Source organism: Lepisosteus oculatus, chromosome 4 (assembly GCF_040954835.1).
Source record: "Lepisosteus oculatus isolate fLepOcu1 chromosome 4, fLepOcu1.hap2, whole genome shotgun sequence".
Lineage (NCBI taxonomy): Eukaryota > Metazoa > Chordata > Actinopteri > Semionotiformes > Lepisosteidae > Lepisosteus > Lepisosteus oculatus.
This window is the reverse complement of record NC_090699.1, coordinates 6193100-6205306: the sequence shown is the minus strand read 5'-3', so window position 1 is coordinate 6205306 and position 12207 is coordinate 6193100. Positions and strand designations below refer to the sequence as shown.

General features: G+C 48.4%; 1 protein-coding gene across 1 annotated transcript; it reads right to left on the bottom strand.

Annotated features, from left to right (window-relative positions):
- Nucleotides 1-1361: 1361 nt before the first annotated feature.
- Nucleotides 1362-11223, bottom strand: LOC138238283 (formin-binding protein 4-like). Its single transcript, XM_069188442.1, has 5 exons — nucleotides 11141-11223; nucleotides 8353-8680; nucleotides 7917-7992; nucleotides 5612-5905; nucleotides 1362-3532 (listed from the first exon to the last, which is right to left on the bottom strand). Exons 2-5 carry the CDS (start codon nucleotides 8674-8676, stop codon nucleotides 2745-2747), a joined length of 1482 nt encoding a protein of 493 aa, XP_069044543.1. The 5' UTR covers nucleotides 8677-8680; nucleotides 11141-11223; the 3' UTR covers nucleotides 1362-2744.
- Between the last annotated feature and the right edge of the window lie 984 nt (nucleotides 11224-12207).

Sequence of the window (12207 nt, the reverse complement as noted above, 5' to 3'; positions counted from 1 at the left end):
TGAGGGTCAGACTCACACAGCCGGCAGCTGAACGGCTCCCACTTTCTTCTTCAATGCAGACAGTGCACAGGAATTACATTACAAGTCCATCCAGCTCGTCTGCGTGAACACTGAGCAACGCTACTGACTTTCTCACTCACAGTAGGCTCAGCAGCCAGGGTGGGGCACTGAGTAATATTTCAGAAAACACAAGGGGGATCAGGGCAGCGTGCTGGCAGTGGTGAGCATTGCTGCCTGGCAGCTCTGGGGCCCAGAGTCCAATTCCTGAGGTGCTGTCTGTGTGGATTGTGCATGCCCTCCTTGCGTTTGTGTGGGTTTTCCCCCACAGTCCAGAGACATGGCTGGTAGGTTCATTGGCTTCTGGGAAAACAGGCCCTGGTGTGAGTCTGTGTGTGCCCTGCTGCGATGGACTGGCGTCCTGCCCGGGTTGTACCCTGCCTTGCGCCCGTTGCTTGCTGGGATGGGCTCCAGCTCCTCTGTGAGCCTGAATTGGAAGAAGCGGTGAGAAAAAGGCTGGACTGGTGGGACGGGAGAGATCGCAGAATCCAGCCAGGGAGAAGGAGACAACGTGGAGCGTGTGGGAGACAAACGCCGTGCGGGTTCCCGGGTGAACCTGCCTACTTAACGACGTTACGCATTAGACCGCATCCAAATGAGGCTGCACCCGCCCTCGGCGAAACTCCAAACAAGGCGTTAAAGGGCGGGAGACCTGTAGTGTAAATCCCGCTGCGGACACCCGCCCAGCCCGAGACTCGGACGGGACGGGACCTGTCAGGGCCGCCAGGAGAGAAGACGTACTGCCTCTGTCCCTCTTGCGGGCTTGCAGCTCACGGCGACCTCTCTCCATGAGACGCGGCGTTTAATACTCCCGTGCCGCCGCTCTGCGCTTTGCCACCGCGTCAGAGGACGAGTATACCGCGGTGGCTGCCGGATGAGCTTCAGCGAAAAACAAGGCCAATTTGTTTCCCCACAGAGGCGGACTAGGCTCTGGAATTCCAAACTCTCTGACTGTGGACCAAGGCATATTTTCTGCAGGGGGAGGGGAGTGGAGGGGGTGGACAGTGGGGCAAGTGTTTGATTACAGGCTTTGATTAAGACAAGACTGTATCTTGATAAATAAAATTCACACCCAGGCTGTAACTCTAAAAAAAAAAAGTATTGCTATACTTATGATGTATGGAAAAGAAATACTGAAATATGGCCAGCCGCCCCTTTTCTACCCTCTTCTTCCAATTTAAAGAATAATATTAAAATATTATATATATAACAATTATAAAAAACCCGTACTACAGTATATAATTATATTTGTCATTCAAAAAAGGCATAAAAATAAAAATAAATGACAAAATGTCGGGAAGATGTTTACAAAATCTGGGATCTGCATATTATGTTTTTTTTTATTGTATTATTTCACCTCGTTGGAAACATTCTGGGCTAAGACAGGAAAAAAAAATAATACCATTAATTACGCAGTAGTAGTAGTAATAATAACAATAATTATCATAATCATAATAATTCAAAGACTTAAAATCAAGCCTTTGATTTAGCTCAGTTTGCTAGATTACAACTGCAGCCACTCCATGACGAGCGACATCGCGCTTAAATAAAACGTTATAAAACAGGGAATGGAGAAAACATGTCTATCTTTCTGCTCCTGGGACAGCGGTGACCTTTTCTTTTTCAGCCTGATCGGTTTCCTGACAATGAGCATTACGTTTTAGAAGTGATAAAATTAAACTTGGTTTAATCCGAGAAGGCACGTCACTGCTTTCGCGCCTTTCTAACACCTTCGACACCGTTTCTATTAACATTCCGACAGACTTTATGACACTCTGTGACTGGAGATATGAAAACAACAATGTTTTATTCTACCAAAGCGGGATGAAACAGTGCGTGCCGTATATACTGTACGTCCTGTGTGTCCGTGTCATTCGTGCGCTACACGGTGTATTTACTGCGCCAGCGGTACAAAAATAATACGAAGGCGTCGACGGAGAGATTAAATGTCTGTTTCGGTTTTCAAAACGGTCATCTCATCACGCCCTCCAGGCTCACAGCTGGCTGTGTCTTCAGTGCCGTAACTACATTCCTGTGTGCTCAGAAGGAGGGTGAGAGACAGAAATCGTGTTAATTAGTTTTCTGGGATTGTAAGGCACAGAAGGGAAAATCGAGACGGGTTGCAATCCATCAATTATAAGTGCCATGCGACTAACGCACCACAGCTATATCATCGTAAACAGGAAGTATTGCACTTCATTTTAAAATCGATCTAACGTGCTGTTCAGCCGTGTTATACTGGTGTCAGAGCGACACATCAGCTTGGGAATTTACCTCTCACTCCCGTGCCCGGTTTTCAGAAATAAAATCGTCTTTTAAAAAAACAAGAAGAGGAGCTACAGCAGGAACTAGGAAGAGAGGGCGGAGCGGGTCCAGTGTCCCCCCCCGTGGGTCGATCTAAAACGCTCGGTACCGGGAGCTGTGGGACTGACTCACTGTTGTCTGTTTCTCCTGGGCTACGGGCTTGCTGCAGCCCGAATCAGCCTGTGTTCCTCACCCTGGGAGGTGCTCCCTTTCCGAACCTCCCAGTTATCCAAGGTCCAGATGTCAGCAGCGGTTACTGCTGCCACAGTCTCTCTCCCTACCCCCTACTCCGTGTTTCCTGCTTCAGACGTCTGGATTATCGCGAGTACAGCTATGACTAACATCCTGTGTGCCGGCCTGCCTGAGCCAGAGTTCTCGGCAGGCTAGCGAGGCGAGTGCTTGTCGGACGGGTTTGTGGGACTACGGGCCGGAGGAACCGGACCGACATCGGTCACGTAGACCGGGCTTGTCAGACCCGAGACGGGCTGATCCGAGAGGTGGAGGCTCAGCTGGGCCCCCGAAAGCACGTCTTGCAGGGGGAAAGGGGGAGCCGGCAGCAGGGATGCCTGGAGGCTCTGAAAGTACCGCAGGTAGAAGGCTTCTATCTGGGCCTGGTACCACCTCCACTGCACGGGGTCAAAGGGCACAGGCGTGTCGTACGCGAAGGGAAAGGACCACAGCAAGGGTGGCTGGCCAGCACCCGTGGATAAGTCCCGGGCAGGCGGGACATGAGAGATTTCGATATCCGGCGATCCGGAAGACGCCCGTCCGTGTGGCCCGGTGGTTGGAGACTGACTCCTGAGAATGGCTTTCCCATCTTTCTCTTCGTCCCAGAACTCAACCGCGGCGTTTGCACCCTCCCAGCTCGCCGGATACCCAGCACCTTCCCACCCGGATCCGAAGGTAAAGGAGGGCATCGATTCCCGATCGGATCCCACTCGGGATTTTTTGTGCCCCTTCGAGCGTCTTTTTGGTCTCCTGGAAGGCTGCGCCGGCTGGGATGGTTGGGAGGGCGGGAGGGGGGGGCTTGGGGCTGGTGGACTGGGAAGAGGGCCGGCCGGCTGCCGGCCGACCTTTCCGAGCTCCTCTGTTCCCTTTAATTCCGGAAAGCAGGAAGGCGGAAGACCGGGCTCTAGTGGGGGGGATGCCGAGGCAACCGTGGCTGGAATCCCTGAGGGGGAAAACGAGAAACAGTTTAAGACTGAGCAGCTCTTCCAGCAGCGACCAGGTCCTCACCTCCAACAGCAATAGAAAATGTGACCAGGCACAGAAGAAACCTCCACCTGTAACTTTGCCCTTCTTAAACGACATTTAAACCTCTTCCCAACATAAAGAAGAAAATAGCGTTTAAGAGTAGTATCATACAGACGTCAGCAGGCAAGAGGGCTGGATCGCCGTTTCTTACCTGTGCCGACTCACACTTGCTACGATTAAAAGAGCCGTGACTAGATCTATCCCTGACAAGCCGGAGGCAGTAGATCAAACAGCGTTGCTTGTGGCAGCACATCGAGCAAGAGAAGGACCTTGCCTCCGATACAGGGTCCCGGCGCAACTGATTCTGCGGCGCATACAAAGCACATGCCTGCAGGCGTGCCGAGGATCGTCTCTTATTGATCGATTGATTTCCAGATCATTGCACAGAGTGAGCGCAGGCTGCAGCCCAGGCACAGAAGCAGCACCTCTGTGATCAAAGGAATTAGCGTCCCCCCCCCCCCCAATTAAGACACACTAGACAGACTAATAAAGCAGGTTTTAATAGGGTTAACCAAGCAGTACGAACGGTACATTCAGAACTGCAGATCCAGTGAGTGACAGAAGATTGCACAGGCAGAAGAAAGAGATTGTAAAAATATAGCCACTCAGATATTTGACACTTCATTCATATATACAAACATCCTCCATAGGCAGCATACTGTATTTACAGACAATACAATCATGGGAAAAGTGTATTATGTGGCAGCGTGACTTTATCTGAGGTAAAACACCAGCTTATATCCGATTGAGCATTTCGGATTCATTCCTTTTGCTTCTGTGGGTACGGCTGGGTCTGACGCAAGCTTGTGGGAGTCCAGGGAAGGTTTCCCAGCTGCTACCCTGGAGTCTTCAAGATCTAGCAAGGCAAGAGCCTGCGATCATTTCAGTTTTGAAACAAATTAGGTGGAACAAACAGCGTCCTCTTCTTTTGTAGCCTTTCTTAAGTTCTTAGGTCACTCTAACACACAGAGTGTTACCCTCACAACCTTTGTTTAATGAATTCCACTTACTCCCTTCCAGATGCAGACACAGATTTTCCCAGTTAAAAACAGGTGGATTCAAGTTCTCAGCATAGGATTCTTTTTGCTGTATGTGCATGTGCGTTGTTTGTGTCTGGGTTTTCTTTACATCGCCTGCTGCTGTAAAACACATCGCACCTTGGGGGGTTCAGAAAGACTCTCTTTCTGTAGTCGCTGTCGTAGTTAAGGGAGTGTTGTATTTATACTCAAGGTAATTTTGTAACTTGGTGTTTGGCTCCCTCTAGAGGGCAGCATCAGGTCTGCTTTACCAAAAGGTCACCAGCTTATGGTAATAATGATGTTAATAATAATACTTACATACACTTCACTCAAAGTGCTTTACAGGTAATGGGGACTCCCCTCCACCAATGTGCAGCACCCACCTGGATGATGCCATGGCAGTCATAGTGCACCAGAACGCTCCCCACACACCAGCTCTCAGTGGGGAGGAGAGCAGAGTAATGAAGCCAATTCATAGATGGGGATTATTAGGAGGCCATGATTGGTAAGGTCCAATGGGAAATTTTGCCCAGATGCCGGGGTTACACCCCTACTCTTTTCAAGAGACGCCCTGGGATTTTTAATGACCACAGAGAGTCAGGACCTCGGTTTTACGTCTCATCCAAAGGACGGCGCCTGTTTTACAGTAGAGTGTCCCCGTCACTATACTGGGGCATTAGGACCCACACAGACCACGGGGTGAGCGCCCCCTACTGGCCCCACTAACACCTCTTCCAGCAGCAACCTCAGCTTTCCCAGGAGGTCTGCCATCCAGGTATTGACCAGGCTCATACTTGCAGAGCTTCAGTGGGGCTGCCAGTGCTGAGCTGCAGGGTGATATGGCTGCTGGCTCTCTATGGCTGTGGTAGAGAGAAATCCAGAGATCCAGAGCAGAATTGACATAGGAGCAGTTTAGGATATCGTTCCCTCCCAGGTGTGACAAGATAGCAGCCTCTTTCATTACTGGGAAACCCTACCAGAGCCTTGAGGCGGTGAGGAGGGCTGAAGATGAGCTGGGAGAACACAGGTCTGCACCCCGATTCCCTGCAACCGGACAACATCTGTCAAGGACTCCAGGAGCTGCCTGACGGAAGAGTGGCCCACCAGCAGGTCAGGATGGTGCAGGAGAGAGAGGCAAGATTTCCGAACCCGGGCCAAAGGCAAGCCTCCGGGGTGTGCCCGCAGCAACTCCCCGAGGGACGCCTTGAGCAAGGACATGGGATCTCCCGAGGAAGTCCCGGGAGAAATCGAGGGAGATACCGTGCTGGAAGCTGTGGAAAACCAGAAACAGGTGAATGGACTACATATACAAATGACTGAAAGATATAGGAGGTGTTGTGGTTAGCATTACTGTTTCATGGGACTGGGGCCTTGGGTTCAATTCCTGACCTGGGTTGTTGTCTGTGTGGGGGCTCGCCAGCTCTCCCCCCATCTTCACGGTGCTCATTCTTCCCGATTCTCCACAAACTCCAAAAAACCTACAAGTGGGTTTAATTGATTCTAGGAAAACTGGCCCTGGTGTGAGGGTATCTCTGTGTGTCCCGTCTAGGGTAAACCCTGCCTTGTGTCTGTTGTGTGCGGGGATAGACTCTGGTTCACCCACAGGTCTGAATTGAAAGAATAATAATAATAATAACTCCTTACACTTATATAGCACTTTTCTGGACACTCCACTCAAAGCGCTTTACAGGTAATGGGGATCCCCTCCACCCCCACCAATGTGCAGCCCCACCTGGATGATGCGACGGCAGCCATAGTGCCCCAGAACGCTCACCACACATCAGCTCTCAGTGGGGAGGAGAGCAGAGTAATGAAGCCAATTCATAGATGGGGATAATTAGGAGGCCATGATTGGTAAGGGCCAATGGGAAATTTGGCCAGGACGCCCCTAATCTTTTCAAGAAACGCCCAGGGATTTTTAATGACCACAGAAAGTCAGGACCTCGGTTTTACGTCTCATCTGAAGGATGGCGCCTTTTTACAGTAAGTGTCCCCATCACTATACTGGGGCATTAGGACCCACATAGACTGCAGGGTGAGCGCCCCCTGCTGGCCCCACTAACACCCCTTCCAGCAACAACCTTAGTTTGTCCCTGGAGGTTTCCCATCCAGGTACTGACCAGGATCACACCTGCTTATCTTCAGTGGGGCTGCCAGTGTTTGAGCTGCAGGGTGAAATGGCTGCTGGCCATAGTGGTTAGAACATGGGTGGACAGAAATATACTGTAGCAGACCTAATCAGTTATGATACCAGTGCTCTTTTCTTAAGCAGCACTGGGTTTCTAAATGAAGCGAGCGGAAGGTTCTGGCTGGCAGCCGGTAGAAACATTGTTCATTACAACTTCTTTTCCGCAGGTTGAATTATAAAGAGGGACAGGAAACTCCCCCCCTTCACCATTTTCACATCAAACATGAGCAGATGAACACACTCACACCTGGGTAAAAGAACGTTTGGTCAAACAGATTTTCGCAAATCTGGACATGGAGGACCTGTACCTTGTAAATCGTTATAAGAATGAAATTTGGCTCATCTGGACTCGAAAGTCAAAAAGTGACCGATTTTGGCTGAGAACATTTGAATTCACAGCCACCGAACAGCTGCTTGTTTCTGCGCTGGGAAAGGGGCATTATGGTGAAGGACGCTGTGAGGCAGCAGTGCTTTGTTTACGATCACAGCGAAAGCTTGTGCTCTCATTTTCAAAGAGGTTTTTTGTGTGTTTGTTTTGTAGTTGCTGTTCATAATGGGCCCTAAGGAAGAGAGAAAGATTCCTTAGCATAATTGTCGACAACAGTATGCACATCGGGCTAGCCGATCGCTTGGATAGAGATCTATTGCGAAAGAATGAAAAATGTAAATATGATATCATTAGTTATTTTACAGCTATAGTTGGCTTATTTGAGCAGAACTGCGTTGTTCACTAAGCTTGCTCTAATGGTCTGTATGGTATTATAGGTTTAGAGTGTTTTTTGAGTGAACTCGTCTTTGGGGTTGAATTTTCCTCAGAAGAAATCATGGAATTTTTACTTTCGATTTACCGTCTCCCGCCTTCCAAACAAGTTTTCAGGACCGAATTTGGTGCAGATACCGGGGTATAAGTGTACAAGATCTTTTTTTCTATTTTTTTTATACAGCGCTGTACGATCCCAGAATCTCTCCACACATGAGGAGACCAGTGTGACTCTGTTTCATTCCCTTATTCAGCGTCCATTTTTGGGGATAAATCCAGGCCGTGCCTGTATGCAATGGAGCGCACATGTGCAAGACAGATCAAAGGCTCTCACCTGCCGCAGAGGGTGTGGATCTCCCACCGTTCAGGGCGTCTCTGTAAGATTTGGTTCTGGGTTTCTCTTGAGACCTCTGAGGAGGAAACAGAGGTGACCGGTCAGTTTCCTGTAGTTCCAGAGTTTCTTACCCCTTCAAATCAATCACTTGTGTCATTCCACCCTCACTGGCCGGCACTGGTCCTCCCTGAAGCAGGGCTGACCAGTCCCAGCCAGGCCCTCCGAGGCAGAGCAGGAGAGGTAATCATAATCATTGTCCTCCACTGTCTTGTTTTCAGCCTAAGTAGCTGAAACTCAAGTTTTAAGTGGAGTGTCCAGAAAAGCGCTATATAAGTGTAAGGAGTTATTATTATTATCGTCCTCTAATGAAAACTACTCAGCACCCGGGTGAGATCGAGAGCCGTCAGGAATGACTCTGCCCTCTGGCCGGTCTCACCTGTCCCTCCTCGCGCACCCCCGGCGCGGGCAGGCGAGCCGCGGGTGGCCCCCGCCCCCCCTGGCCATCACCCGGCGGGTCCTCGTCCCCGGGGCACTGCGGGGAGGGCGACCTGAGCCTCACACACATGGTGCCCGAGTCTTCCACTATCTCCACGCGGTCCGTCAGGAAGGTGAAGAGGCCCGTCAGTTTCTTGAAGCCGTGCTCGGAGAGGACCAGGTTCCGCCCGAAATAGTTGTTGTAGGCGCCCGTGAAGTCGCAGATCCTCAAGCCCCGAGGGTGCTGGGACAGCAGCTGAAGAACCTCCCCCCGAATTTCCGACATTTCTCTACAAAACACAGTCGAATCACCGTCTGGCTGATCTTGGAACAATGTCCTCATGTAGGACTTGCGAGGAGGTTTATATGTTTTTTTCTTAATGAAGTCATCATTTAAACATGTTAAACATGGCTGCAAAGGAACAAGTACTGCACTGTGTTTTTACCCTGATCTCCCTGGTCTTTCCTGCGCTGTTCTGTGTTTTTACCCTGATCTCACTGAGCTTTACTGCACTGTACTGTGTTTTTACCCTGATCTCACTGGGCTTTACTGCACTGTACTGTGTTTTTATCCTGATCTCACTGGGCTTCACTGTGCTGGACTGTATTTTTACCCTGATCTCACTGAGCTTTACTGCACTGTACTGTGTTTTTACCCTGATCTCCCTGGGCTTCACTGTACTGTACTGTGTTTTTACCCTGATCTCCCTGGTCCTTCCTGTGCTGTTCTGTGTTTTTACCCTGATCTCACTGAGCTTTACTCCACTGTACTGTGTTTCTACCCTGATCTCACTGAGCTTTACTGCACTGTACTGTGTTTTTACCCTGATCTCACTGGGCTTAACTGCACTGCACTGTGTTTTTACCCTGATCTCACTGGGCTTTACTGCACTGTACTGTGTTTTTACCCTGATCTCACTGGGCTTAACTGCACTGCACTGTGTTTTACCCTGATCTCACTGGGCTTTACTCCACTGTACTGTTTTTACCCTGATCTCACTGAGCTTTACTGCACTGTACTGTGTTTTTACCCTGATCTCACTGGGCTTAACTGCACTGCACTGTGTTTTACCCTGATCTCACTGGGCTTTACTCCACTGTACTGTTTTTACCCTGATCTCACTGGGCTTTACTCCACTGTACAGTTTTAACCCTGATCTCACTGGGCTTTACTGCAAAGTAGATCCAGTAGGTAGCTGCGTCAAGCACGCGTAGGCTGCATAGGAACGTAAAGGAACATAGGAAAGTAAAGGTTTATTCCGCGCTGAAAAGATGAAAAGAAACAGAACCGGAAGAAGGCTCCACAGCCGAAACACTGCGTTTCCTTTCTTCTCTTTTCCGTTTGGAATAAACTTTTACTTGGTTATTTAAACATGACACCTTGTTTCAAAACACAAAAACGCCCAGCTTTTCTCTTTTTATAAGTCACTTCACGGCGCGTCATTGCGGGAAACTCAGATGATTTCATGAACCGCTTAACTGTCAAACTGCTTACCAGGCTGCGAGGTGTTAAATAGGTTTCTGTACCTTTAATGACGTGAATGTAGTGAGTAATGAGCTGTTAAAGACCTCACGTGAAATCCTAAATATGTCAAAGCATCGAACTAATTAGGTTTTCAACTGAGTGCTAAGTTTGTCAGAAGAAACAGCAGATATGAGGTTTTCCAGAAATTTAGGCTCGAGTCCTCCGAGTGAAGACTTCTCTCCGCGATAGGACGGACGGCCGGCCGTGATTGACGTTTCATGGTGTTTCCGGAAGAGGGCGCCATTCCGCCGTCTTTAGTTTTGGCGCTGAACTCTGGCTTTCGGAGTGATGAAACAGGCAAGTGTTTTCTCCGCCTCATGAAGCAGTGTTAATAAAAAAAAAAATAAAAAAAAAAATAAAAAAAATGAAGCAGTGTTAACCGGGGGAGAAGCCGCTTTCCAACGAAGGTTTAACGGAGCAAGGAAGTGCCTTTCAACGAAGTTTTAACGGAGCAAAGAAGCGCCTTTCAGCCTGCTGATGATTAGAGGCATACAAAAACCTGCTGAATTCTGAATTCCCCGGTTCGAACGGTACCGGGTTGGGATGCCGTAGACCAGAGCACTTTCTGGGTTTAAGCGGCGGTTGCTTTCGTGAAGGTCATCAACTTGTATATGTGGAATTAACGTGGGATTAGCAGCAGCAGCTGCAGCGGTAGCAATAACGATCACCTCCATTTCTACCTCTGCCGCGATCACGTTAGCTTCTGCCTCGGAGAGCGAACGCGTCGGAAGGACCGGAGCTGTAAGGGTCGTGTTCAGGACTACTCGACGGTACTCGTTAACACGCGGGAAGCACAGAAAAGTGATAATATCGCGCAACGCAGTTTTTACCGTCGTATTATTACAGTAAAGACATTGACGGATTTTTTTTTCCGCCGAAGAAATAAGAAGATCTGTTGTGTTGTGTAAAAGGTTTTCAATATCCTAGAAAAAAAAAACTTCCAACAGCTGGGATCAACCTCTAACGAAAAGAATCGACCTACTTTTCTTTGGAGACAGTTTATTTTTACGTGTTTTGTGGCAGTAAACTTCGCATCAATAAAAGAATAATCATAATGACAGTGTATGGTCATAAACATCAATTATTAGCACTGAACTTTTTTATTGATAAACGCCTTCTTATTGTTGAATGACTTATTCAACAATTCTTCTTCTTCTTATTATTATTATTATTAATTTGTATTATTATAATTATCATCATCATCATCATCATCCAATTTGCTTACCTCTGCCTGAAGTCGACCTCGGTCGCGAAATCAAACACCTACACAGTATTTCCAACTCTGCGGATCAGCTGTTGGACTTTCAGTTTCTATTCTCAAGAAACCTCCGTGTCGCGTCCGGAGTGTCAGCCAATCAGCGTCAGCTACGCCAGGGGGCGGGGCTACGGAGCCCGGTCCGCCTCCGCCGCGTCGACACAGCGTCTGCACATCAGGAAGCGGGACGGTGTTCAGAAGTTGTTTTTTTCAATTACGCGACATCAGGTCGACTAAAACTGTGGAAGACTGGTTACTAGCGAGCACCGTTCTTTAGATAATAGATACTTTATTGATCCCGTGAGGGAAATTGCAGTGCAACAGCAGCTTAACACAGTCAACACAGCCACAGTGTAACAAATGATACAATAATAATACAATACAATCAGTACAGTGAGAAATGCACTGAGAAGAGTTACTCACAGTCCAGAACACACAAAGAACAAACCAGACCAGAACAGTACAGAAAAAAGTCGTATTGCACAATATGACTATAAATATAAATGTATTGCACAGGTCCCTGACGTATATTGCACAAAAACGGTTGTAAACGGGAAAAGAACAACAAAAAAAGAAAACTGAGCCACCGAATGTGGTAACCGCTGACAAAGCTACAGGTCCCCGTCATAAAATGTACAGTGATGCCCTCTTCTTAAAAGCGACAAGGGCGCAATATCCCACAGGAGAGCTGCCGTGGGCGTCCCTTTGCGCTCCTGACCGAGAGGAAGTTTGTTTTCCAGGTGCCAGACTGCAGACTGGCTTCTCTCCCGAGCCGCGTTACTGGGCTTCACGGAGAGGCTGGGTTGACACCGCAGTTCATTTCCAGGTGAATTCAGTTCTTACAGAGGAGACTTGTGTCTTCTCGGGTTGTTTTTTTTTTATTGCAAAAGGAGTTGTCCATAAAACTGTAAAAATACTTAGTTTCCTAGACAGGTGTAGGGTGTTCTGAATGTCTTCTATGGACGTCATCTACTTTAAAAAAAATCACCAATAAATAAGTAATCACTTTTCTGATCACCTTGGAGCCTAATGAGAAT

What these genes read in the sequence shown, in the direction of transcription:
- LOC138238283 (XM_069188442.1), bottom strand. Translation starts at nt 8,676, where the DNA reads ATGTCGGAAATTCGGGGGGAGGTTCTTCAGCTGCTGTCCCAGCACCCT. An exon ending in GGGTGCGCGAGGAGGGACAG is followed by an intron (nt 7,993 to 8,352) that starts GTGAGACCGGCC and finishes TTTCCTCCTCAG; the next exon opens with AGGTCTCAAGAGAAACCCAG. An exon ending in ATCCACACCCTCTGCGGCAG is followed by an intron (nt 5,906 to 7,916) that starts GTGAGAGCCTTT and finishes GGTTTTCCACAG; the next exon opens with CTTCCAGCACGGTATCTCCC.